General features: G+C 56.3%; 1 protein-coding gene across 15 annotated transcripts in view; it reads left to right on the forward strand.

Moving 5' to 3' along the window:
* The window catches only part of TNS3 (tensin 3), a 218,932-nt gene extending 196,042 nt beyond the window's left edge, over window positions 1–22,890 (forward strand). For 14 of the 15 annotated variants that reach the window (XM_086697137.1, XM_086697139.1, XM_086697134.1 and 11 more), the window contains 8 exons: window positions 3,186–3,317; window positions 7,185–7,280; window positions 8,167–8,244; window positions 9,073–9,150; window positions 17,080–17,248; window positions 18,748–18,816; window positions 18,919–18,945; window positions 20,375–22,890. In XM_086697137.1, the coding sequence (XP_086553263.1) occupies window positions 3,186–3,317; window positions 7,185–7,280; window positions 8,167–8,244; window positions 9,073–9,150; window positions 17,080–17,248; window positions 18,748–18,816; window positions 18,919–18,945; window positions 20,375–20,519 (794 nt within the window). In that variant the 3' untranslated portion in view covers window positions 20,520–22,890. The remainder of the gene's footprint in view (window positions 1–3,185; window positions 3,318–7,184; window positions 7,281–8,166; window positions 8,245–9,072; window positions 9,151–17,079; window positions 17,249–18,747; window positions 18,817–18,918; window positions 18,946–20,374) is intronic. The other variant, XM_086697135.1, reaches the window with a different exon arrangement.
* Window positions 22,891–26,670: the final 3,780 nt, after the last annotated feature.

Genomic DNA, 26,670 nt, shown 5'->3' on the forward strand with positions numbered 1-26,670 from the left:
CGTCCAGGCCCTGAGCCTCGGGGGAAGGAGGAAGGCCGGAAGTCTCCCCAACACCCTGGCCTCTGTGCACGTGCATTTGTCCACAGCGGAAAGACAGGCACTCAATCCGGGGGCCCGTGGTGGGTGTCCCCACCTGCCTCACACACATGCCACACGGTGTGTGCCTGTGGTCCTGCCCCGCCGCAGCTGGGAAAATTCCAAGTCGTTGGTGTTTTTGAGCAGCTAAGTCACGTATCACTTCTTCCTGGAAGATTCACAGGAGTGGTGTCCGGGAGGGGGGCGGCCAGCTGGGGAAGAGGTGGGGGCGGCCCCTGGGGTGAGCAGCTGTCATCCTGACGCAGGCTTGGTGGGGTCGCTGGAGGCAGGGATGTGGCTGCACGTGCACTGTCTGAGCCGAATCCCGGGGGCCGAGCCGGGACAGCGTGCCTCAGAGCAGGGAGGAGGGATGAAGGGCAGGTCCTCACGCAGCCCACATGGGGGACAGTTTCTGCATAAAGTCCTCAGGCCTCGTCCTGAAGATTAGTTCTCACAACTGCCTGGAGAGAAACAGTTAAGTGGCTGGAAAACGGCACTGTGCAACTTTCTCGTTGGAATTCTTGTATTCAGTTAAGTGGATCATAAACACGGTAAGAATGTGCCTTTCTTCCCACGAGCTCAACGAACCTATTGTCACGTTGCATGGGGGGAGCCTGCGGCCTGGGGGGACCTCCGAGTTCCTGAATTGGCCTTTGTGGCCGTGCTGTGTGGCTGAGCGCCGCATTCTTGTCCCCTCCCTGCTCGTGGTGCAAGAACCCCCATGACTGAGGCCATGAACCCCAGTGCTAAGTGCCTGGTCCAGTGGGACAGTCTGAGAAGGGCCTGTCACGCACTGTGTTCTAGAAGATTCTGTGTGGAGTTCCTTTTCCGCTGGTGCAGCCTCCAGCCTGGGATGGTGGGTGGGTGGGCTTTCTGAGGAGCCGGGGCTCCCCCTAGAGGCAGGTGGTCCCATAGGACACACGTGGCAGGGCCCTGCCTTGGAAGGTTCTGGAGAGGTTGGGCATGGGGGGGCGCCTGGTAGGCATGCAGGGGTGGTCCTCTGTGCCGCACGTGTACAAGTGTTTCTCTGCTGGGACCTCATGTTGAAATAGTTCACATGTGCGCTGGGCATGGAGTTTCCCGGTTGAGCCACACAGCACAACTTCTCTGTGTTCTCCGTGTTTTGTGTAGAGGTCACCCCTCCAACCCCCGACTAACGTTCCCTTGAGCGCCCACCTTCTGCAGATGGCAGAAAGCTGCCTGTGGGTTTAGTTTGGTCTGGTTTGCTTTGTGTTTTAACTGTGGGGATGTGCCTCTTTGGGGACAAGACTGGTCACATACGTCCGTGTCCAGGTCGGTGCCTCGGGAGTTTTTTAACCTGCACGTGGAAGTTACGCAGGGTAAACGGGGCTTCCGGGTGAGGTAGATACGAGATACAGCTGTTCCAGCAGAATGCACTGGGCCCCCGTGCTCTGGCTTTGAAAGCACCGGTTTCGCGAGACAGTGAGGACACGGCCACTGCCCGCCACCCACTTCCGAGGGGAGCGTGAGGCCCGCTCTGGGCAGGGCCTTGTGCCGCGTCCAGGATGTGTCCTGGCTCATTCTGTTTCAGAACAGGGTCTGACCTTGTCCTCGAGCCGCCCCCCCGCCCCCCTCCACAGAGCAGACCCAGCCTTGCCCTTGAGTGCCCGCAAGTGCCCTTGAGGCTGGGGTGCCTCTGTCCGCCACAGCCAGGGAAGATCGCAGCGTTAAAAGGGAAAGAAAAAGCTCTGTGAGGTAGATCACAGTTGAAAATAGGTCATTCTCTAAGGATCGTTTCTTCCCACTTCCACGGTCAGCCCCCAGATGTAGAAACACTCCCAGGAGCAGAAGCCTGCTGGTGTCGGTGGCCGGGTCCTGGTGCCCCAGCGCGCCCACCTGCCCTGCAGCCCCGAGCCCGTGTAGACGGTCGGGCAGCAGGGGCGAAGGCACCTCCCAGGGCCACCCCAAACCTGCCCCCTTCCGGAGAGCCGAGCCCTCGCCGCCACTGCGTGCAGTTTGCCCGCTCCTGCGCGGGGGCCTCAGCCTGGACGCGGGGGAGGGCGCTGTCCCACGTGAGAGAAGGGGAACCTGGTCATTTCACTGGGAGCTGGGCCTTGGACAGCGGGCCCCACGGCGCTGTTTGCTGAGATGTCACCCGTGGATGTCCTGCTCCATTTCAGACACGGCAGTTCCGTGGCTGTCATTTTGGGTCACTTTATACTTGAAATCCCTTTCTTTCCTCAAGTCGATAAGCTAAGTTGTAAGATGTGGTCCGGTTACAAGCGGACATTCTGGCCGGTGTCTGGGCAACAGGTTGTCGTCTGCCCCAAGCTGCCATCTTCCAGGACCCCGAGCCCAGGCCCCGGGGCCCAGGTTTTGAACGTGGAGGGAGGGGTGTGATTTCAAAGCCGCATATTCGCCGCGAGCCCCCAGCCTCAGGCAGGAAGTTGGGAGGATGGCTGTGCCAGGCCCAGCTGTCAGCCCTGGCCGATGACGGCCACATGGGTAGGGGGCTCCCAGCCCCATCCAGGCTGCCACAGACCCAGGGGACGGAGGGCCACCTACGGCCACATTTTTGCCATCCCCTGAGGCGAGTCTTGGGATTTGCGTTAAATGTCCAGTAACTTTTGGAGCCCATCCTTTTGTGTTTGGAAAATGTAACAGAGGCTTCTTTCCTTCTGCTACGTGGGAAGCACACACTCTAAAGTCTCTGAGAAAAACTCCCCACGGGGAGAGGGTGCCAGACGGGGCCCCGGCGGGGATGGGAGACCGCCTTGTGCCTCCTTCCTGCCCGCCACGTTGTGTGTATGGAGACCCGGGCCGGGCACCTCGGCTGGGGGCCGGTGTCCTGGACGGTCAGCTGGGGTCCTCATAGCTCACAGGTGCCGTGGGGTGACAGCCGTGCTGTGTACCAGGAGAGCTCGGGGACCATGACTGGTACCTTCGTGAGCCAACATTTGGCGGGGTGGTCTGCATCCTTGGCAGTCAGGCCCTCCATGAAAACTGTGCGTCATTACAGAGCCTCGCCCCCCCCAAGGAACGGCGGGCCTGCTCCCCTGACCCAGTTTGCAAAGGCCGTGAACGGAGGTGGCTTGCTGGGCCGTGGGGGGCCCCGGCAGACGTGTGTGTTTCTCTGCTTCCCTCCCCAGCCATCGCCATGCTGAAGGACAAGGAGCCTGGGTCGTTCATCGTCAGGGACAGCCACTCCTTCCGAGGAGCCTACGGCCTGGCCATGAAGGTGGCCACTCCCCCGCCCTCCGTCCTGCAGCTGAACAAGAAAGGTAGGGACCCGGGGGGGCCCGTCGGGTGAAGTAACCCACATGGAGTATGTGTGGCTCACGTTTCCACCAGTGAGACGACTCTTACAGCTGCGCTCAGGTTTCCTTCTGTCTGTTTCTATTGTGGCCCACTAAGTGCCATCCTTGTTCAGGCAAGGACGATAATTATTTGTGAATTCTATTTCTTTATTGCTTCAAGTAGGTGATGCATTCCATTGTCCAGCTGCCGGAGTGAACAGCCCCTGGGCCCTGTTCTGCGCCGGGAACCTTGATACATTCCTGTGTGTCCTTCCCGACCATCTGTCCAGTGCGTGGAAACACGCACTTTTCCTTCTTTCCCACGTAAAAGGCAGTGTCCTGCATACACGATTCTTGTGCCTACTCTTGGCGGAGCATTTTGGTGGATTAAAAGTGCGCTGGTATCAGCCTGGAGCCATAAGATGACCTTTCTTTGGCCTGATGAACCATGTACGGCCGTGGTCTAATCTGCTTACTCTCTGGAACCCTTTTTGTCGTGAACATAACCACGGCGCAGAGAAGTTTGCGATGTCTTGGTGCAGGACACACGTTATCTTGAAGCAAACACACACGTTCCCACGGCCCAGGAGACAACCTTGGGGGCAAGCCCCCGCATGCCCCTCCCATGCGTCATAATCCATCGTTGTGGGACCTTCCAGCCACCCCAGAGTGGGCTCCGTGAGGCCCTTGGCACTGGCCCCATGTCCTGACATCATGCCGTCGGCCCGTGAGCACCTCCAGTTTTCCCTGCCCTGCCGTATCTCCAAAAGTCCCCGTGTCTGTGTGCCGTGGGACAGAGCCTGGAAACCGGAATGTGTCAGTGCTGGGTGGGCTTCTTGGTGTCACAGTGTCCCTGCTTCTGGCTAGTGACCAGAGGAGGGACTGTATCACTTTAAAAAGTTGGTGAGTTCACGCTGATACAGTTCCAGTAGGGAGTCACATGCCCTTTCGGGCCCTCCCCAGTGACACGCGTGTCCCTTCCAGTTCCCGCCTGTCCCTTCCTCCGTTCCTGACGCACACATGGTTCAGATCACCCAGGGAAGCCTCGTAAGTAGGAGGTTAAATTATTAACCACCTAAATTATATTAACCACCAAAATAGGAATCCATAGTTGTGCCTGCTCTCAACTTTATAGAAGGAAACTAACGTGTATTTTGTGACCTGCTTTTGCTCATATTATGAGATTCATTGTTTTATTTTACTTTATTTTATTTGATGTTTTATTTTAGAGAGTGAGAGAGAGCAAGCAGGGGAGAGGGGCAGAGAGAGACAGAGTCCCAAGCAGGCCCCGTGCTCAGTGCTGAGCCCGACTTGGAGCCCTATGTCTCGAACCGTGAGATCACGACCTAAGCTGAAATCAAGTCAGACCCTCAACTGACTGAGCCCCCCACCCCCAGGCACCCCAAGATTCGTTGTTTTCTACTTGTGAGACTGCTCCTATCTGTTGCTGTCTTTCCTCACTGACAGCTTTCCAGGGCATGAACACAGGCCCACCTTGGAGACCTTGCGAGCACATCTCCAGACAGGTCGATAAAGCCCATATCGCAATAATGTGCATCCAAGAAGCTTTTTGGTCTCCTGGTGCGTGTAGAAGTTACGTTTACTCTGTACTGTGGGCTACTCTGTGTGCAATAGCCTTAAGTCTAAAAAGTCAACGTGTGTACCTTAATGAAAAAATACTTCATTGATAAAAAAGCTAACTGCCTATCACTGACCACAGATCACTGTAACGAACGTAATAATAATGAGAAAGTTTGAAATACTGCAAGAACACCAAAGCTGTGGCACAGAGATGCGAAGCGAGTAAATAGCACCAATGGATTGGCTTGACTCAGGATCGCCACAAACCGTCGGGTTGTAAACAGCGCAACATCTGGGAAGCACAGTGAGGCGAGAGGCAGTAAACCGAGGCAGCTCCCCCTGCACTGGCCTCACTGGGAGCGGGAAGAGCTCATGGTTCACCCGCATTCCGCGCCCAGGACGGAAGAGGGTGTGTAGAAATCCTGGGCGGAGGCTGTGCCCACGGCTTCCAGGAGAAACGGCCTTAGGGCTGCGCCTGGAGGGACGTGAGGTTTGGCAGTCAAGGCGTCCGGCCTCAGGCGTGACCGAGGGGCTTGAGGGAAACCCAGGTGTCCCTTTGGGCACAGGTGGCTGTGGGTGGGGGTGCACATGACTCAGCACAGACCCCAAGTCTGGATAGTGGCATCTGGAAGCAAGGGGGGAGGAGGCTTCGTGCAGATCAAGTATAATAGCTCAGCCTTGGGGGGCACCTGGGGGGCTGTCGGTTAAGCATCCGACTTTGGCTCAGGTCATGATCTCACGGTTCATGGGTTCGAGCCCCATATTGGGCTCTGTGCTGACAGCTCAGGGCCTGGAGCCTGCTTTGGATTCTGTGTCTCCCTCTCCCTGTCTCTCTCTGCCCCTCCCCTGCTCACACTCTGTGTCTCTCAAAAAGAAAAAAAAAAATAAATAAATAAAATTAAAAAAAAAAAAAAAAAAAAAAAAAAAGGAAGAGCTCAGCCTTGAGAGCAGCTCCAGAAGCCCCATGTGTCCCCACCAGTCCTGGGTGAGGATCATAGCAGACAAGAGTCTGGGGACCGGAGCATCTTGTGTCTGCGGAGATGGGGTCCCGGTGGAGAGCCGGGACGGTCTCCATGGAAACTTCCAGCCAACATCTTTCCTGCACGTAGTGTCACACTGTCACTTTGGAAGCACAGAGGATGCCGTGAGTGCGTTCTCGCCTCCAGGTGTGCGTCCACCACGCAGGCGGACTTTGACTCAGCCCTGAGGTGAAGGTGACGAAACAGGACACAGAACAGCAGGTGCATGAAGCACAATGTCACCGGCACCCGCAGGCTGCCTGTCCTCGCCCAGCCCTAGTCCACAGATAAGTTTGGGAGGAGAGAGCTCAGCGTGCCAGCATCCCGCCCGTGGTACCCGGAGACCATGCAGCGACAGTCATCCTGAGGACGGATCTGTTCTCTGGGCAGCTGGCTGTCCCTCTGAGGCACTCGTCACCAGGGCCGTGTGTCCCCTTCAGTGCTAAAGACGTGGATCATTTTCCTCAGAGATGAGGTGCCATGCTGCCTCTCAAGGAGTCTGGCCCTTTCCCTTCCTGCCAGCCCCACTGTCCCTGTGTCACCGCCGTTGTCTGTGGACCACAGTGCGAGCCGCCCACGGGCAAGGCAAGGGACCAGACCCCCCAGCAGCGGGTCCTGCTGTCCGGCTGCCTCTTGCTCAGAAACAGAAGTGACCGCAGACGCGGTCCGTGGTGGGCACGGGGGGCACAGAACTGTCGCTTCTTTCCCTGTGTTTACTGTGTTATTCGTATTCTGCCCTCAGACGGTGTGCCCTTGGCTGTGTTTTCGCCAGGTGCTTCCTCGTAGGATGCATGACCAGCGGGGACACCGGTGTTCTGTGCAGTTACAGTGACGGCGGGGGGGGGGGGGGGGGGGCTTCCTTCCTGGGGGCCTGTTACGCGGCTCCTGGGTCAGTTGCACCCACAAGACTGGCTCCTCCAACTCTTCTCAGTGGCTCACTCCCGAGTATCCCCCTTGTGTCCCGAGCCCTCTGATCCCCCCGTGTACGTAAGACAGGAAGGTGCCAGACGCCCGTGTTCCTGCTTGCAGCTGCTGACTCGTTCCCCGCACTGGGGGTTCTTGCAGAGCATCTGCGGGTCTGTCCCCAGGACCCCTGCATCTCCGGGCATGTCCCCGTGGGGGCTCTGCGCTCCTTCCCAGGACAGCCCCACCCACGGCCCCTCCCTTTAGCCCGTGTTCTGTCCCCCTCTCCCATCCTCCCGGGCTCCCGTTTTTAAATTCTCTCTTTTTCCTTCTAAATCTCTTCCCACAGCGGGAGATCTGGCCAACGAGCTTGTGCGGCACTTTCTGATCGAGTGTACCCCGAAGGGAGTGCGGTTGAAAGGCTGCCCCAACGAGCCCTATTTCGGTAAGTGGCTGAGGGGGCATAGTCCCTGTTCTGGCCTACGCAGTGTGCATCCCCCTGCCGCCCCCGAGAGGCAGGGCTATCACGCCGAGGGTGCCTCACTCCCTTAGCGTCTCTGGAATAAACTGGGTATGGAAATGCTCTGAAAGCTTTCTCGAAACCAAACGGATGGGAAGCAGGTTCAAGACTGAAATACAGATGTCCACGCTCTGGTGGGCACGCAGGGCTATGAGCGTGGACCGGGTCAGAGCCGGAGTGTGGCCCTGCAAGACCAGAACTCCCTGACGTCGCAGGCTTGCTGGGAAGACGCCCAGACTCACGTGCAGACTTAAGCACGGCATTGTCTTAACCTTCAGAAGCACCTTGTGGGGTCCACGGAGGTGGCCTCAGGCTCGGCAGACGGCCGACTTACTCTTTTTAAATTGGTGACTATGTGTCTGGGCTGAGAGTCACTTGCAGTTTCTTTACCTCTTAGCTGTTTTTTTTTTTTTTAATGTTTTTATTTTATTTTTGAGAGAGAGAGAGAGACAGAGCACGAATGGGGGAGGGGCAGAGAGAGAGGGAGACACAGAATCGAAACGGGCTCCAGGCTCTGAGCTGTCAGCACAGAGCCTGATGAGGGTCTCGAACTCACAGACCTCCAGATTATGACCTGAGCCGAAGTCGGATGGTGACCTGCCTGAGCCCCCAGGCGCCCCCACTTCTTAGCTGTTCACCTGCACTTGTCACTTTATTGAAGTTCTGCACAAAGTCCCACAATCATGGGGCGTGTTAGTTGCTAAAAATATAAAGGCTCACCCTCGGCGGCAGCCTCTTTCCCGCGGGTAAATCGGCCGAGCGATGCGGTATTTAGGGCCGTGTTAACTCTTGTCTGCTCGTCTGTTTGCAGGGAGCCTGACGGCTTTGGTGTGTCAGCATTCCATCACACCCTTGGCTTTGCCCTGCAAGCTGCTCATTCCAGACAGAGGTACGCCCGTGGGTCCCCGGTGCTGGCCTGGCGTGTGCGCGCACGCGTGTGTGCCCACGTATGTGTGTGCACGTGCTTGTGTGTGTGTGCGCTCGCACAGGTGTGTGGGTGTGTACGTGTCGGGCACAGCAGTGCCGGGTCCGTGACGATCCGTTGAGGCAAACCAGACCAGAGTGTTGCTCTGTGGGTAAACCCTAAAGGCTGGGCATCCGGTGATACACCCCAGCCTGCAGACCCGAGGCCGCCCTCAGCAACACCGTCACCTGACGCGCTTTGTGAACCGTTCCCCTGGATAGAAAATGCCCGCAGCGAGAGACCTTCAAGGCCGTTCGCGCTAATTTTTGCGATTCTACGAGTTCAGCAGGACGTTGATATTTTTGAGCTTAGGTGACAAAGTATTCACTTCACCTTTGTGACGGTCTGACCATCGCTGTAGTTAGGGAACTAAAGCCCTTGCCTCATAACGGTGGGATTGGCCATATTTCCCAGCTCCCTGGGTAGGCAGTATTAATTTCACAGAACATTACTGTAACCCATACTGGTGACTTTAAAATACAGGTGAGTGCGATGTACCTTTTGAAACTGTTGGTACACAGCGATGCAGAGGTGAGGAAGACGTCTTGCCAGCTCGTGTCGCCGCACCCCCTGCACAGAACCTGGTGCTGGTTTCTGCGGGTGGGGCCGTGGTCCCCAGGAGACCATCTCAGCTCCGCAGACCGGCGCTGGCCACCGCCTGGGAGCCCGGTCACAAGTGTAATGGTGTCGTGAAGATTTTTTTCCGATAAGCCAGACTCATTTCTGCGTTTTCTTTCTTGTTCCTTCTCGCAGATCCGCTGGAGGAAATAGCCGATAGTTCTCCCCAGACGGCGGCCAACTCAGCCGCCGAGCTCCTCAAGCAAGGGGCAGGTCAGTAGCTGGCTTCGTGCTCCCGCGTCCTGGTTCCTGGGGGCGGAAGGGGGCTCAGTGACACGGCCTCCTTTGTCACCCCGGGTCTGCGGGTTTCCTTTCCCAGCTGTGTGCCTGAAGGAGCTTCCTTTTCTGGAAGCCACCCCAGGACAGGGTGGGCACCAAGTGCGGGGGGGACAGAACCAGGACTCCCCAGGCTACAGATACCTCACCACAAACAAGACCAGACAGTGGGAGAAAGTCCAGAGCTGCGTTTCATCTGGGGAGATGGGGTGCGGGGGCCGCACCTCCAGCTGTAAATATAAGAGCGTTCAGAGGGCTTCACTAAATAGGCTGACTGTTTCCCCTGCGCTGCCCCCCAGCCCAGGGGGCACAGTCCCTCCCCACGGGGCTCGCCTGGGCACTTTATTTTTTTAATTAATAGACTGTTCCTTAGAGCGCTTTAAGGTTCACGTCAAAATTGAAGATGCAGAGATTTCCCACGCACCCCCCTGCCCCTGTGTGCACAGCGCCCCCCGTTACAGCGTTTACGCATCATTATCACCCAGAGTCCGCAATCTACACTGGGGCTCACTCTTGGTGGTGGTCACTCAGTGGGTTTGCACAAATGTTACAATGATGCATATCCGTTAGAGGGTCACCCAAGGTAACTTTGTTGTCCTTAAACTCCTCCATGCTCCGTCCTCATCCCTGCCCTCCAAACCCCTGGTAACAATGGTCCTTTTACTGTCTCTGAAGTTGTGCCTTTTCTAGAACGTCTCATAGCTGGATCGTACGGTTGCTGGCCTTCTCACACTGGCTTTTGTCACTTAGTGATGTGGTGTAAGTCTCCTTCATGTCTTTTCATGGCTCAGTGGCTCATTTTTGTTTTTTTTCTGGTGCCAAGTAATACTCCATCATCTGGATGGACCGCAGCTTATGTATCCGTTCACCTGCTGAGGGACATCCCAGTTGCTTCCAGCTTTTGGCAACTGAGTAAAGCTGCCGTAAACATCGTGTGCAGGTTTCTGATGTCCCCTCCTCTGGGTAAATGCCAAGGAGCACGGCTGCTGGATCGGGTGGTGGGAGCATGTTTCCAGCAGTGTCTTGCAGAGCGGCCGCGCCATTTTGCATTCTCACCAGCCACGAGTGAGCGTTCTTGCTGCTCAGCATCCTCGCCAGTGCTGGGTGTCATCAGGGTTCTGGAGTTTGGCCGTTCTAATAGGTGTGTAGTGGGGTGCCATGTTTTCACCTGCATTTCCCTGATGGCCCATGACGGGGGTCATCTCTTCATCTTTGCTATCTGTATACTTTCTTGGGTGAGAGATCTGTTAAGGTGTTTCGTCCATTTTTTAGTTGGGTTGGTTATTTGTTTTTAATGTTTATTTTTGAGAGAGAGAGAGAGAGAGAGAGAATACAGAGCACGATCGGGGGAGAGACAGAGAGAGAGAGGGAGATACAGAATCCGAAGCAGCTCCAGGCTCTGAACCGTCAGTACAGAGCCCAACGTGGGGCTCAAACCCACGAACCATGAGATCATGACCTGAGCCGAAGTCAGATGCTTAACCGACTGAGCCACCCAGGCACCCCGGGTTGGTTGTTTTCTTATTGTTGACTGGTAAGAGTTCTTTGTATATTTTGGAGATCAGTCCTTTATCGGACATGTCTTTTGCAAGTATTTTCTCCTATCTGTGGCTCACCTTCTCATGCTCTTGATGCTGCCTCTTGCAGAGCAGAAGTTTTTAATTTTAAAGAAATCCAGTTCACCATTTCTTTATTTCATGGGTTGTGCCTTTTGTGTTGTATCTAAAAAAATTATCACCAAACCCAAGGTGATCCTGATTTTCTCCTTTGGGATCTTCCAGAAGAGTTCTAGTTTTACATGTTACAGTCGGGTCTGTGGTCCACTCTGAGTGTTGGGGGGCGGTGTCTCTGTCTAGAGTCCCTGTTTTGCACGGAGACGTCCTTCCTGCACCATCTGTTGAAGAGACCATCTTTGCTCCATGGCGTTGTCTTTGCTCTTTTGTCAAAGATCAGTTGACTGTATTGTTGGGGGTCTATTTCTCTGCTGTCTGTTGTGTTCCATTGATCTCTCTGTCTGTTCTTTTACCAGTGATACAGCCTTGACTTCCAGCTTTCTAACAGATCTTGAAGTCAGGTACTGTCAGTCTTCCAACTCGGTGCTTCTCCTTTGATCTTATTTTGGCTCTTCTTGGTGTTTTGCTTCCATAGAAACTCCAGAACTGGTTTGTCAATATCCACAAAATAACTTGCTGGGATCTTTATTGGAATTGTATTGAATCTAGAGATCAAGTTAGGAAGAATTGACATCTTGACAAAATTGAGCCCTCCTATTCATAAAGTGGAATCTCTCCATTTATTCAGTTATTGTTTTTTTTCAAAGTTTTGTAGTTTTTCTCATAAATAGATCTTATACATAATTTTATTGGATTTATACCTAGGTATTCTGCTTTTGGAGCTGCTAACCTAAATTGTTTTGTTCTTTTAGTTCCAAATTGTGATTGTCCTCTGCTGGTGGATGGTAAGGGATTGACTTGTATAGTAATCTTGTTTCCTGCCACGCTCTGTCGCCCCGGTCACTGTTGCAGCATTAGATGCAGCCCTAGTGGCCCCAGTGTGGACAAGGCTGAGGCCACAGGACTCCTGCAGGTCTGCAGCTGTGAGGGAACCCAGTTCCCCACAGGAGGCCTTTCATACATGGTGGGCGTTTGCTTTCAGAAATGTTGGGGAGGGAATTTGGGAGTCTGGTGGAGGCCTGGGCTCGAAATACCTCCTTTCTGCACCTCTTATCTGTAGAATAGCTTACAACTGTGGCTCTGTGATGGAGGTCAGTGAAACATACAGCTATTTTCTTCTTCTGTACAACATGCATTGTTCTTCTGTGCGATAACTCCCTCTCTGCCTCTTGCTCAGCTAAAGTTCATCTCTCTGGTTTCACAACGAATGATTTTGTGTTGAACTCTTTTCAGACTTATCCTTAAGGGGTAAGTTTTGTGTGGCCAGAACAAAGGTGACAGAGTTTGCCCCAAACAGCGAGTACGTTAGAACATGAAACCCCAAAAATGTGGAATGTGGCTGTGTGAGTCCTGGGTTCAAGTCCAGGCTCTGCCACTCAGGGTTTTGACCTCCGGTGATGCACTCAGCCACACAGATCTTAGTATAATGATAATGATCTCTTGCCACAGCATGGCTGCAGAGACCAAGTGAATCTGACATTGAAAACTGCCTTGGGAACTATAATGTGGTCACTCACAAGGTTGTTTGCCTGCCACTGTGCTTTCACGGAAAAATGCTCTTCGTGGCCCAGGAGAAATGGCCTTTCCTCCCTGCTGTGACATCTCCACTTGTGCTCAGCTCAGGTTTACACCCCAGCCCGCACGCCTCTGGACTGTGCACTTGGCTTTATATCATCTCACAGCAAGCTGCCTGGCAAGTTTCTCCTTAAGCATCATGGTTATCAAACATTTTCCCAACAAATGTGCAATTAATAAATGGATCAATGAATTAGTTACTCGTAATTGGGAACCATAATCGCCCTTATTTTTAGATGTTAAAGCTTTTTGTTTGGGGCGCCTGCGTGGCTCTGTCGGTTGAGCCTCTGACTCTTGGTTTGGGCTCAGGTCACGATCTCACCACTTCACGAGTTTGAGCCCTGCTCGGGATTCTCTTCTCTCCTTCTGTCTCTGCCCATCTCCCTCCCACTGTCTTTCTCTCTCAAAATAAATATATATATATGTGTGTGTATGTATATATGTATATATACACACACATATATATACATACATACATATATGTATATATACACATATATAGGGGTGTGTGTGTATATATATATACATGTATATATACATATATATATATATATATATATATATGTATATTTAGAAAACAAAAGCCTTTTCTTCTATTGCAGGGTATCATTTTTAGGTTCACTTTATAATCTCATTCAGTAACATGCGGCAGTTATCATTGGTTTGCCTTTGTGAAGGGTGGAAGTTCCCAGGACTTGAGGCAGGACCCTGGAGTCTTCTGTGAGCATCTGAGCTGAGCGTTTACACAATGTCCTTTTAAAATCTCACGTTTCTAAGACACATGGAGGCGGTTAAATTTCCACTCAGCTCACTTCCTGGGCGACAAGGCTGGGAGTGGCATCAGGACACAGATCCGTGGCCGGAGCAAGGACAGAGCCAGCAGGGAGATCCTCAAGGCCCCACAGTGTGGGACGACCGTGGCCAGAAGGCGGTCAGACTCCACTGGCGATCACTTCAAGGAAATGGATTTAGTGTTTTTTCTTAAATTTTGTTTTTTAAATGTTTATTTTATTTTATTTTTGAGAGTAAGGAGAGCAAGTAGGGGAGGGGCAGAGAGAGAGGGAGACACAGAATCTGAAACAGGCCCCAGGCTCCAAGATGTCGGCACAGAGCCTGAGGCAGGGCTCGAACTCCTGAACCGTGAGATCATGACTTGAGCCGAAGTCGGACTCTTAATTGACTGACCCCCCGGGCGCCCCTGATTTTTCTTACGTTTTGCGTGTGTCCTAATCCACCTTCAGAACTGGCAGTGGTTCTCGAATTCCCCGAATTCTCCGAGTCTCCTACCCGTCAAGCTGAGGAAGCCGCACTAGGGAGTGTTAGCAGGAGTGAGCGGCTCCAGCGAGGACGCACACGTCTTCTCCTCCTTTGGGCCCAGGCCCTGTGGGTTGTTCTGGCCTCGGTGACTGTTGGGGTTTGGGCCACACTCTTCCTTGGTGCTGGGAAAGCAGTGGCTGCGTGTTCCGTCCAGAGAAGGCATTACCAAGCCTTTGGCACGTTTCCCAGAAACGTCAGGTTGTGTTCTTAAACTAGCCATGTCACGACATTTCTTTTCTTTATAAAAGAAGTCTGATCTGTAAGGTAAAGGAAGGGAAGACACTGGAGAGAGAGGAAGTGAGTTTCCCACGCGCCCTGGATGTTTTTCCTTTCTTCACGTCATGTAAGAAGGTCGCCGTTTTTTGCACACAATGTGGGTCTCGTTTTCAGTGGCTGCAAAATGGTCCATCTCGTGGTTCGGCTCCTCACGGTCGCTCGTCTGGCTGTTTCTTTGCTTGACTTCTCTCTGGCTGCTCAGTACAGGCAGCGCTGTCTGCATCACGTCTGTTTTTCTGAATCTTGCATCTTTGTCTTAGGACCCACATTCCCAGAAACGGGCTGGGGGAACCCGTGTGTCCCTGAGGCTTTGATCCCTAGGGGTCTGATGGGTGTGGCTCCACTGCACGTGGTCGTCCCCACCTGGAGCGCTGGTCGGGGGCTGGGTCCCCCCAGGACAAACCCCCTCGTCTCCTGGAAGGCAGGGGCTCTGGGACCCTCGGGCTCAGCAGAGCAGTCCCCGGGAGGGGCAACCTCCCTTTTCTGCTTTGAGGAAGGACCACGTGGCTCTGCCCTCGGGACCCAGATTCCCCAAACCCCGACTCCTCATCAAAAGGCCATTTGTGGTGCCGCAAGGGAGCGGGGGTGAGATTGGTGGCAGCCTGTCCTGGCTCAGAGCCAGGCCGTGCCAGCTGTGTGGGATTTCACTGTAGTTAGATCAGAGTTTTCTTTTTTCTTTTTTTTTGGAACCGCATCACAGTGACAGGAATGAAATCAAAGGCAGAATGTCCACCCCCCAAAAGTCACAGTATGGTAAATTTTCCAGGCACCCATCCAGCTCCCGCTCTCACACTCATGCGTGTTATTTTATACGCCTGACCGTAGCATGGATGTGGTTTCTAGTCCGCTTTCCCCATTAACCTCTACCGTGTGTGCGGCTTCCAGAAAGAGCTGGTGTACAATTACTGCGCAAGCCAAGGACGTGAGGTGCGAGGGTTCGAGCACCTAACTCAGGAGGTGGCTACGCGCCAGGGCTCCGCTCGCATCCGTCTTCTCGTCTCGATACAACCAAGGAGGAAAAGAAAACGTCTCCTCCTTGTGTCGAGAATTCCTCCCTTTCTGGCTTGCCTGCGAACCACAGCGCAGCGTCAGCCGCGGCCCCCGCGCTCCCCTGTCACATTGGTTGTGAGAAGGTCGGGTTGGTCGCCCTCCTTTCTAAGCCTTCTCAGAGGCGGGACCTCTGGGTCAGCGAGTGCAGCCCTGTTCTCCAAGCCTCCTGATAAATGCTGCCTGGTTATCGTCCGCCAGCGCAGTCCTGGTTCACGCCCGCGTTTCATAAAAGTCCGTCTGGTCAGAGCGTGGCAGGGGCCGAGCGCTGGGCGGCTGCAGTTGTGAGGACTTTGTGTTGACCCACGCTCTGCCCCAAGATGGCACCTGTAAAGCTCTCAAGGTCAGATGGCAGCTTCAGGTCCCCTGGGGATGGTGGGGACGGTGGCCGCCAGCAGGGAGCAGTGGGGTGCGTCTCCTGTTTCCGCCTGCCCCTGATCACCCCCTCCTGGTGGGAACGTGCAGGTGCAGGTGCGGGCGTCTAAAGGGGCGCCTGCGGTCGGGAGGAGCACGGGGCGTCGTCTGCAGGCTTATCTGTGGCCGGGGAGAGTCGCACATGGTAAAGTCCACAGCTCACCCTCCAGAACGTTGGCCGACATTTCTCAGGGAACCTGCCTGGTACCCAGTAGGTTCTCGGTAGGCGCTGCAGCGGCCAGCACGAAGCTGGGGTGGCACGGGGGCTTGGACACCCAGGGGCTGCGAGGTTTCTGTCACCTTCCCGGCACCTCCAGGCCGCAGTGTCCTCACTCATACGCCCCTCCACCCGGGACAGGGTGCAGACTGGGTGAGATGGTGTCTGGGAAGCGTCTGTCGTGGCCGGACACGCACTGAGTGTCCTCAGGACTGAGCAACGTCAGCAGAGCTGGGGGAAACGGAAACACTGGTGTTCGGGGTGGAAACTTCTCTCTGAATGATGCTGATGGCACAGGGCGCGTCTGGCCACGACAGGGGTGAAGTCTCCAGCTCCCCTTGGCGAGGGCGGGAGTGAGCGGATGCTTCGGGGAACTTTGCAGAGAAAAGTTAGTGTCTCGGGGGAAACTCCCCACTGAGCTTGTCAGAGGCTCCTTGTGGGGGACGCTCCAGCAGAAGACGCCGCCCGGGAGGTTTTCTGGAACCTGCTTCCTTCATTCTTGGCCTTTCCAGTTGGGCCTGTTCCAGAGACTCCGACGATTGGATTTGGGTGGCTTTTCCCCACTACGTCGGTAAAGAGCCTGGCCAGCAGGCTTGTAGCGCCTGGCACCCCGGGATCGAGGGCACATGAACTTGTTGGCGCAAACCCGGGTCTCACCGAGGCACTGAGGCTTCGAGGCCCAGAGCTTCCCAAACTTTAAAAGTTAGCTGTGAATTAGCTGTGGCTTGCAGCATTTGCCTGGAAGCAGTGGATGGCTAGCAGCTCGCCGGCTGTGGGCACTCACACGGACCCTGGCATCCGGCCGGCGGGGGCGCAGGCGGCTGTGCTCTGGGGGACACGGTGGTGGTGGTCGGCTAGGCAAGGCCGTGGCTCCTGCAGGGAGCAGGTGGCAGGCAGAGTGACGCAGACCTCCCACGCGCCCCCAAAGCCCGACGTCCGCTTCTGCATGAGCTGCAGGGATCCGGGTTCAGCGCCATCGGGCTGTTTACTAAGCCCCACTCGCACTCAGCAGTTTGCTTCCCCTGAGAGAAGCTGCTGCAGAGAAGCCCCCAGCCCATGGCAGCACGTGGCACGGGCAGGACAGGCTGACCAGCCTGGCCCACGCGGATCACACAAATGCCTCCTTCTGGCACATTTGCTTATCTGTGGACTCACGCCCACACTAAGGCTGGGGAGGGGACCCCAGCCCCACCGGGGACGCCAGGAGACTCCCGGGTTGGGGCCTCAGGGCAGGTGTGTCCCCGGTCCCTCGCTCCCCACGCCTTCGGGATCGGGGGCCAAGGGCTCTGTGCCAGGACACCTGGCAGGGGTCACACTAACACAGCGTCTCCCCGTTGCGTCTCGCAGCCTGCAACGTCTGGTACCTGAACTCGGTGGAGACAGAGTCCCTCACCGGCCACCAGGCCGTCCAGAAGGCCCTGAGCCTCACGCTGGTCCAGGAGCCGCCTCCCTTGTGCACCGTCGTGCACTTCAAGGTGTCCGCCCAGGGCATCACCCTGACCGACAACCAGAGGAAGTGAGTTCCCGGGGCACCCCCAGGGCCAGACCCCCCTGCCAGCCTGCGCGGCCCCTGGGGATGCGTCTGTCACCCCCACACTCCCCTGTCCTTTCTCACCTCCCAGGAGCCACGTGCAACCCCCTGATATTCAGCCCAAAGGTTTTCTTCTTAGGATGTGGTAAGATTGTCAGAAGAGAGAGAGATTTGGACCTTTGAGTATCACACACGTGTGTATAATTTTTATTTAGTTAAAAAAAAATTTTAAGTTTATTTGAGAGGGAGACCACGCAAGCAAGCAAGGGAGGGGTGGACAGAGAGAGAGGGAATCCCAAGCCGGCTCCACACTGTCAGCACAGAGCTGGATGTGGGGTTTGAACCCACGAACCGTGAGATCATGACCTGAGCTGAAATCAAGAGTCAGATACTTAACCAACTGAGCCACCCAGGCACCCCGCCTATGTAATGTTTAAACGCAAATGTCTTTTAAGTTGATTCTGTAAAAACACCCGGGGACCATGGTAGAGCCCACTGGTCTGCTCAGTGTCCGTACATGTGATGGGTGGTCGTCCCGTCTCAGGTGACACGGAGCTCAGGTGACCTTGCTAGATACTATTTCAGCGTCCAGATGATTGTAACCTAATAGTGATTAGTTCTGGGTAAGAGTAACACGTGCTAGTAATAATCGTTCATCATAATCCAGACGTTATATAACAGGTGATGACCTTCACGTGTCTAGACGGTGTCTGATTATCCGGGTGATAGACAGTATCTCGGTGGCCTTCATCAGAGCTGTCACCGAGTAGTTTCTATGCAGTAGGAGTTCCGGCGGGAACAGTGTAGAGCCCAGCCCGAGGAGTCAGGTGCACAGACAGTGCCTGGTCCTCCCCCGCCCCCGCGGAGCCTTTGACCTCAGGATTGAAGGCATTTCAGATGCACTTCCCGTTTACCTGTTACGGAAACAGACTGGTGTGGTTAGCAAGCGAGTCGGGTCCTCAACAGTAAGAGCAGAAGAATGGCAGGAGCTTCACGGGGCACAGGATGGGTCCCCTGGCACCCACCCTCCCCGGTGCAGCCCGACCCGTCCTCGGCACCCGCCCCACAGCCAGTGTGACAGTTCCGCCTGGCGCCATCAGGTGCATCCTCATAGCTGAGTTGGGTTCCCATCCTTGACGATGCCCTGTCCCCAGCGAGGAAATACGGCTGGCGATGGTGGGTGGTTCGTGGGCTGAGAACAGGAAGGCCAGGCTCACTGGCCCCTCTCTCTGGGTGCCAGGGCTCCCGGGCTCGGTCCCGACCTCCACGCGGCTGGCACTTGCACAGGGTTGCCCTGCTGAGAGCTTCCCTCTTGCCGAGCGCCAGCTCCCCCCACACCCGCTCTGCCCACCTCTGATGGTGGTACACAGGGCTCTTTGACCAGTAATAAAACCGCCTTTGGGGGGGGGGGGGCTGCCCCACACATCACCGTCGCCCTGATACCCGGTGGTGGGACCCTGTCCCCCTCCGCCCTGTCCCCACAGGCTCTTCTTCCGGAGGCACTACCCCGTGAGCAGTGTGATTTTCTGCGCGCTGGATCCACAGGACAGGAAGTAAGAAATCCCTGTGTGTATGAAGCGATGTGTTAAGCATCCTTTGCCCGTTAAGTTAATAAAGAGACTAACGTAACTCTTCCTCCTCTTTTAATCTGCAAGGTGGATCACAGACGGCCCCTGCTCGAGGTAAGGTCCCGGGATGCCGCACCTTCCTTCTCCAAAGTACATTCTCTTACAGGTTTGCAAATGGGGTTTCCGTCAGGAAATGACTGAATCTCGCCAGCGGGTTTGGGTTGTGCTGTAAACAAAACTGAAAGTATCCCTTTCCGTGGGAAGGGCCTGCCCAGGGTCTGCGTTTCTGCGGGCTCTTCTCTGCAGGCACAGCACTTCCATTCGGCCTGTACGTGTGGTCGGGTAGCGAGGACCGGATTGTGCGGCTTTTTGGCTGCTCAGAGCAGCGTGCGTGGCGGGCACGTCAAGGTCAGGGTGGAAGGAAGGACTGCCTGTGTGTGAGTGTGAACCACACGGTGGTCAGTGTTTCCCAGACGCAGATGGCGGGCTGAAACCGCACGGCGCTGCCAGAACTTTCCGGAGCTGTGTGCACTCCCCAGGCCGGCTTCCTCGGTGTAACCTGAATTTGATTGCCTGGAATGTCACATCACAGGGGTCTGGCTCTAGCGTCCCCATCTCGCAGTGATGTTTGTCTCGGGGTCTGATAAAGCGCATGGAGACCCCAGGTGGGGCCTGGGCTGCCCCGCTCTGGCACGTGGGGCTGACGGCACTCGTGCCTGCGTGGAATGTGCAACGCCATCGGGGTTACTTGAGCCGAGCCCGCTTGGAAACCGCTAAACAGGAACAGAAAAATCCTTCATTTTTCAAAGATGGAGAAGGGGCTTTGCCAGGGAACCAGACAATGGAAGTCACTATGGGCAGATGAGGGCTCATGGAAGCCTGTCCAGAGAACAGTTCCATTCTTCTAAGAAAAATAATTAGATGTGCTGTGCTTCTAAGCAGTCTCCTTGGTAGCATGTTGTCTTGACTGGGGTGTAGGGGGCTGGAGAGGGGAGCTCTGACCCCTGGAGGTGTGAGCGCTCCCCTCACAGCCCCGGTGCCCCGTGAGGTCTGTGCCCCCACGTAACCTGATCGAGGAGAGAGCAAGCCGCTTGCCCCCGTACCCGAGGATCCCAGCCCTCCCTTGGGCGGGGTCCACATGCTGGGCGGGGGCCCAGGAGCCCATCCCGTCCAGAGTCTGCAGGATTCTGGCCAGGAATGGACCAGGGCAGTGGCCAGCCACACAACTGCTTGACCTGTGAGGTGGGCAGGTGTGGATGGGTGTTGGACAGGTATAGACAGATATCAGACAGGTGTGGGCAGGTTGTCGGGCAGGTGTGGACAGATAGTCAGGCAAGTGTGGACAGGTGTCAGGCAGGTATGGACAGGTTCTTGGGCAGGTGTTGACAGGTTGTCGGGCAGGTGTGGACAGGTGTCAAGCAGGTACGGGCAGGTGTGGGCAGGTGTCGGGCTAGGGGGCAGCATGAGTGGCGGGTCGCGGTGGCTGCAGTGTGGGAGGAAGCAGACGGACGCTGGCAGTCTGACCTCGGCTTTTCTTTCACAGAGTCTTCGGTTTTGTGGCCCGGAAGCAGGGCAGCGCCACAGACAACGTGTGCCACTTATTTGCGGAGCATGACCCGGAGCAGCCCGCCAGCGCCATCGTCAACTTTGTGTCAAAGGTCATGATCGGCTCCCCTAAGAAGATCTGAGCCCCTTCCCGCCAGAGACAGGAGGGGGGCCGGGGCGTCTGCCGGGTGGCGGCTGGTGAGCCTGACGCTGCAGCCCCAGGAGGGGAAGGGGATCCCTCTCCGTCTTCATAGATCTGAGGACACAGCCCACCCTCTCCTGCCTCCCCTGGAAGACTGCTCCCCACACACTCCTGCTGCCAGGTGCTTCCCGGGTGGAGGCAGTTGGGCACCTGCAACGCCCACCTGGGCTCCACCGCGTTGGAAGGGGCCGTGTAAGGAAACGTGCCGGCATCTGTGGGAAGGAGGGCGCCCGGCCCTTTGGTTGTGGCCCGGCGTGAGCAGCGGGGCCATCGCCGGTGCGGAGGGCCCCGGTCCGTCCCGTGCCCCCGGGAGGAGACCTCTCTCCTCCACGACAGAGACGCTGGCTAACCGAGAAGGGTTTGCACGTCTGACGAAGGCTCGTGCAGGTCAGGCCCTTCCGGAACTCTGGGGAGGGGACGGTGCGATGGCTGTGAGGATGAGGAGGTCACCCGATGACATCAGAGAGCCTCGGCCCGGCGGGCAGTGGTGGCCCCAGCCTCCTGCTCACATGCCAAGTCTGAGCGGCGCACTGGCCGCGAGAGGAGAAAGAAGAGGGACATGAAATGCCATTTCATGTAATTTATATTCTGCTTATGCCAAATTATTTATGATGACACTTTCCTGTTGCTGGACGGGACGGGTCCCATCGCTGCGGGCCGCGGGGCTGAGCCCGTGTGGGTGCACAGGTGATCGGGGGCCGCAGCCCCGACAGCCTCGACCGCCTGCAGCCTGATGGTCGACGTTGCATTTCCAGGCTGCGGGTGACGTCCCTTCTGGGGAGGAAGGTTCCGGAGGGTGGGTCACATTTGGGTTTAGACTTGCCCCTCTGTGAGCTGCCGGCCACTCGTCCCGCCTCTGCGGCCCCCGTGGGATCCTGTGTTTCTAGCGTCCTGAGCGGAGAGACAGGAGGAACAGCACGAGGCTCAGACCTTCCAGCCTGTTCTTGAGCTGAGGACCGTTGCTCTGCACCACCCTGGAGACCAAGCCAGCTGTGCCGTTCGTGCCAAGGGCCCTGCGCGTCCCCCGGAGCGGGAGCTGGAAGGAAGGCCTGGTCTTCAGTGTAAGGTGCCTCTCGGCCCCGGGAGCTGCCCGCCCTGCCCGGCTCTGCAAAGTCCAGACCAGCTCTTGGGCCTCCCAGAGTCGCCGGCAGCCACACAGGAGGGGGTGGGAGTGTGTCTCGTGAGGTCTCTGCTTTAAGCGGGTCAGAGACCGACGTGGGGCCACACGCAGCCCGAGTGCGCGAGCCCCCGTGGTCGCTGAGAAGGCGGACACGGTCCCCGGCTGGTCCAGTAGCTGCACCGATCACAAGTGCCTCATTTCTGTGCCAAATGTTTGCCTTGGTCTTCGCGGACCTTCTCCGCCGACAGGTGTAGGGGTGGCCGTGAGAGACTCTGTGGGTGTCTCCCGGAAGCCCTGGTGGCCCGGTCCTCGGCAGAGGCCACTGGCATCGTAGCTTTCCCTTCGTGGCAGAAATTCGGCCAAAGGGACCTGAGCCTGAGATGGCTTCTACCCAGTTTGACCCAGAGACGGCAGCCTGGGTCCCGGGTCCTTCCGATGAAGGAAGAGGGCTCGTTTAGAAATCCGAGCAGGGGTGGGTGTGGGATTCGGGAGCACAGGCCATCAGATGACCGAGGCATCGGGGCCTCCCGTGCAGTCCCTGTCCGGAGCATCCCAGAAGCCACACCCGCTTGCTTTTTTAACTGACTGGCCAGCTGCGGCTTCTCGCAGGGGTCAGGGCATCAGGAAGTTCGCTCCCTCTACGGAGCCAAGGGAAGCCAGTTCCACGGGTTCTGGCAAGCTGGTATGACAGATTTCTCCCTGTTACACACCCGTTTCACAGAACAAGACGAATCCACAAACTGGGGGCTCAGACCGTGGGGAGCCCTGTCCCCCCCCCCCCCACGCAGGCCAGGGGTCACTCCGCGGAAGACGCTGTCCCTGACACCTGGCCTCCGGGCGCCAGCAGGCACAGGGGTCCTGTCCTGGGGAGGTCACGAGGCCTGCCCCCGACAGTGTCATAGCCAGGGTCCTATTAACCTGCTTGTTAACCGTATGCTGTATTCCTCCAGTGCTAACCTATAACCACATTAAGTCAAACCGAATTTAAGGGTCTCCACGTATATCCCTGGCGTCCTAGACCTCACGTCTCCTTATCTGCCTTACTTATTAGTGGGTATTTTTACTTTTCTTACATTGTAAAGAATATATCCAGTATGTAAATGAATGTTCTATAAACCTTTGTATAGTCATTTTCTCTGCTTCTCAAATATCATCTCTATTCAGAGTATAATAAAATTATAAACGTGGCAAAGCCTCGGGGAGGCAGGCATTTCTTGCGGTGTATGAAAGTGTGCGTGTGCGCATCCGTCTGTGTGTGCGTGGGCGTGTGCACGTGTGTGTCTGCATGTGTTGAATCGGGAGTTTGAAGCTGATTTTTTTGTGGGTCCTTGGATTCCATGATAAATTAACATGTTTTGCCTTTAGGAATGCATTTCAAGATTTCTGCCCAGAGGCCTTCGAAAACCTACATTCGAAGATACTAAGAACTGAATCATAACGTGTGGTGCTGCTCATAGATACTGATCCGTTTTGATGTTCAGCCCCCGAGGGGACTCTTCCCGCGTCTACAGAGTTGAGGCCTGAACCTGAAGTCTGGTGGGTTCACCTGTTGCTTCAATAATAGATGCTGGTCGTGCCCGGAACCACCCTCCTCAGTCTCCCCCCACCACCAGGTGGGGGCCCATCATGCTGGCTTTTTGCCGTCTTGGGTCTGGGCCGCCTCCCCATGTGACTGATGGGGACACAGGACCCATGGCCCCTCACTCTCTGCGTCCCTAAAGCCCAGAACTGTCGCCCAGGCCCCGGTGGGGGGATGGTCACTGGGCCGCACCACACACTGCCTTCCTTTCCCACTGCAGGCCTCGGGCACAGATGAGGTCACTGTCGTCATAAAGCCACGGGCTGCGACCATTCACGTAAACACAACTGCTCAGTCCCAGCCAGGAGCGTAAGGGAGAGTCATGTCCAACAAGAGGTTTGGGGGGCAGGGGCTGGACCCTTAACCACCGGTGTCACAGCAAGGAGTCAAGGTGGGCAGGGCCCAGCAGGGTGGGTTTCCAGGAACACAGTTTGGGTTTGTCACGGTGGCCTGGAGTCTGCCAGAGGATTCCAGAGACCAGCCACCACCAGGCACTGCCCGGCCTGGAGTCTGCCGTGCAGATTAACTCTGTGTTCGTCACCCAGGGGCTACTGCTGATGGAGGTACTGTGATGGGCATCTGGTTCCCACCCCCACAGGGCTCTGGATCTGTTGGAGATGGGCATCTGGGTCCTGCCGACGGGGGACCCTGGGTCTACTGAAGATGGGCACCCAGGTCCTGCCCACTGGGAGACCCCTCAATCTCTGGGAGATGGCCCCTTGTCCTGCCCATGGGGGACTTCCTGTCCCATCCTCCCTCATGGTTCTTGTTTCTGATAGAGGTATGTGTGGTCACCAAGAGCGTGAGATGAGCTTCCTCAGGGCCTCAGAGGTCACATTTCACACAGCAGACGCAAAGTTGGAGTTTCCAGGCAGACTTGGGGCCGTGGGCACATGCTGGGCAGGGACATTGCATGACACGGGACTGGCTGTATCCAGACACGTTTGGGTGCAAGGCTGTTGGGCTGGTAACAAGAAAAGGATCCAAGAAGGAATGGCCTTAGCGTCCCTGAGGAATCACGGTCTGCAGTGCCTGGGCCAGGGCAGCAGTGGGGGGTATCGGACCCCAAAGCCCTTTGCCTGTGGGAGGGTGCCCGATGCCACGATAGGTGACCTGGCCCGAGGCCTCTCTGTCCCCATGGATCTGAGATAGCAGGGTGGTGGGGGGCCACCAGGAGGAGGCTGTGCCCCTCCCGGGGAACACACCGTCTCCCGCTGTCATGGGGTCCACAGAAAGGCTCAGCCACGGAAGTCTCCCTGAGCCACGGCTCCACTGTCTCTACCACTGAGACACCTGTGTCGCCAGCAGCAGCCGCAGGGACCACGGGAGCCTCAGCACCAGGGAAACCACACAGACCAAAATGCTGCGGCAACACAGTGATGATCGAGCCATTCGTGCGGGCACAGCCTGCCGCGGGCCAGGACCCGGGGCCACACGTACACCGGGCCACCGCCTGCTGACCGATCAGAGGTTAGTAGGAGCCAGAGTCTCCTAACATAAGAGCCCAAGCGTCCTGGCGACGGTAGAAAACCACCCCAAAACGACCCGTGTACCGGGAACCAGGAAATTCATGACAGGAGAAAAGACAGTCCCTCTGCCCCCAACATCCGGATGAATCCGAGGCCAGAATCCCCGGCCGAGGACAAAGCAGCCGACGAGGCTTCAGCCGGCACATGCAAGCCATCCTCATGCAAGTGAAAAGACAGAAAAGCACGGCAAAGAAACAGGCGATGGAAACGAAGCAGACGGAAGTTTCCTTACAGAACGGAAAGGTACAAACAACAACTCGCTGGAGGCGGGGTCACAGAGGGAGGGGACAGGAGAGGGGCCCTGCCTTCTGGGACCGAACAAGGGAGCCTGCCACAAGAAGTGGGCCGCCTCCGGGACCCGTGGGGACAGTCACGGAAGACACAACCGCAGTGTCCTTGAGTCCCGGGAGGGGAGCAGGAGAGCGGGGGCTACAGAGTAGTTGAGGCAGCCACCAAAGACCCCAAATCCACAAAGACCCGGCCTGTAGATTCAAGAAGCTGAGTGAGCCCCAAGCTAGACAAACGACAGCAAAAAAATCCGTGCAACTGTCTGCTGTGAATTCTACAGTCCCTGAACTGGTCATGATGTCACGGTTCGTGGGATTGAGCCCCGCGTCGGGCTCTACACTGACAGCACAGAGCCTGCTTGGGCTTTAATCCCCCCCCCGCCCCTCCCCCACTCGTGCTCTCCCTCTGTCTCTCAAAAATAAATAAATGTACATAAATAAAAAGAAAAAAACGCTTGAACTAAGCACACCGACCAAGGGACAGAGCTTGGCACAGGAGAACCAAAACACGACCCAACTGCACACTTTATGCTTTGGATTCAGTGACAGCGGGTTGAAATTAGGATTTGAGACTATCTTGCCAACGTTAATTTTAAAACGCCAAGGCCCTGTACCAGTGTCTGACCACACGTACTTCAGGGCACAGGACACAGCAAGGCGCAAGGAGGCCCATCATACAGCTGTGGAGGCTCAGTCCCTGGGGAAGACACGACGACCCTCGACGCCTACCCACCAGACAGAGCCTCAGCGACGGAAGCCAAGGCTGGTGGAGCCTGAAGGAGAGGCAAACCCACACTTGTGGCTGGGGGCTCAACGCCCCCTTCTCGGCAACGGGGGGAGCTCCGCAAAGGACGCAGGACCCCAGGCAACACGAGCAGCCAACGGGATCGAATGGACAAACGTGGGCCTGCCCACCAGCAACAAAAGACACGTTTTGAAGCAACTGCCGATGTTGGCCAAGATAGCCCGTACTCTGACCCACAAGCGGAGGGTGGATCCAGGGAAGGGCATGCATCCTGTCCAGGAGAAATCATGGTTCCGCAGACCGTGTACGGTCACCCGGATTCTGGCGGACAGCAGGTGTAATTGGGACAAGAAAGCAGACATTGGTTGAGTGCCTACTGTTTACCAAGCACAGCGCCAGCACCTGCTGGTTTATGGGTCCGCCCTTCCTGGGCTGCAGAGTCCAGGCAGTCCCCACTTGAGGCACGCTGTAGTGGGGGGACAGGGCCCCACACAGATGGCCCGGGTGACCATCTGTCGCACTGCCTGCAGACAGCCCCAGTGGGCGGCCCCGGGAGCTTTCCCCGTGCCCCTGTCGTTCCCGTGGTAGGGTGGGGACGAGCGAGGTGACCCTCCTGCTTGGACACACACAGCTGCAGGTGGCCCTCGCCCATTTACAGACAATGACGATCGGCGGCAGAAAGGGTCAGTAGCTTGATCGGGACACAGGCCTGGAAAAAAAAAAAGAAGAATCGCAGTTTGTGGTCGCCCTTGTGTTTGGTTTAGTGTCTTTCGGTGCCCCAGCTGGGCGGCCGGAGCCTGTGTCCTCCCTGAGAGGCCCGTCCCTGCACCCT

Source organism: Puma concolor, chromosome A2 (genome assembly GCF_028749965.1).
Source record: "Puma concolor isolate L17-30 chromosome A2, mPumCon1.1.hap2, whole genome shotgun sequence".
Lineage (NCBI taxonomy): Eukaryota > Metazoa > Chordata > Mammalia > Carnivora > Felidae > Puma > Puma concolor.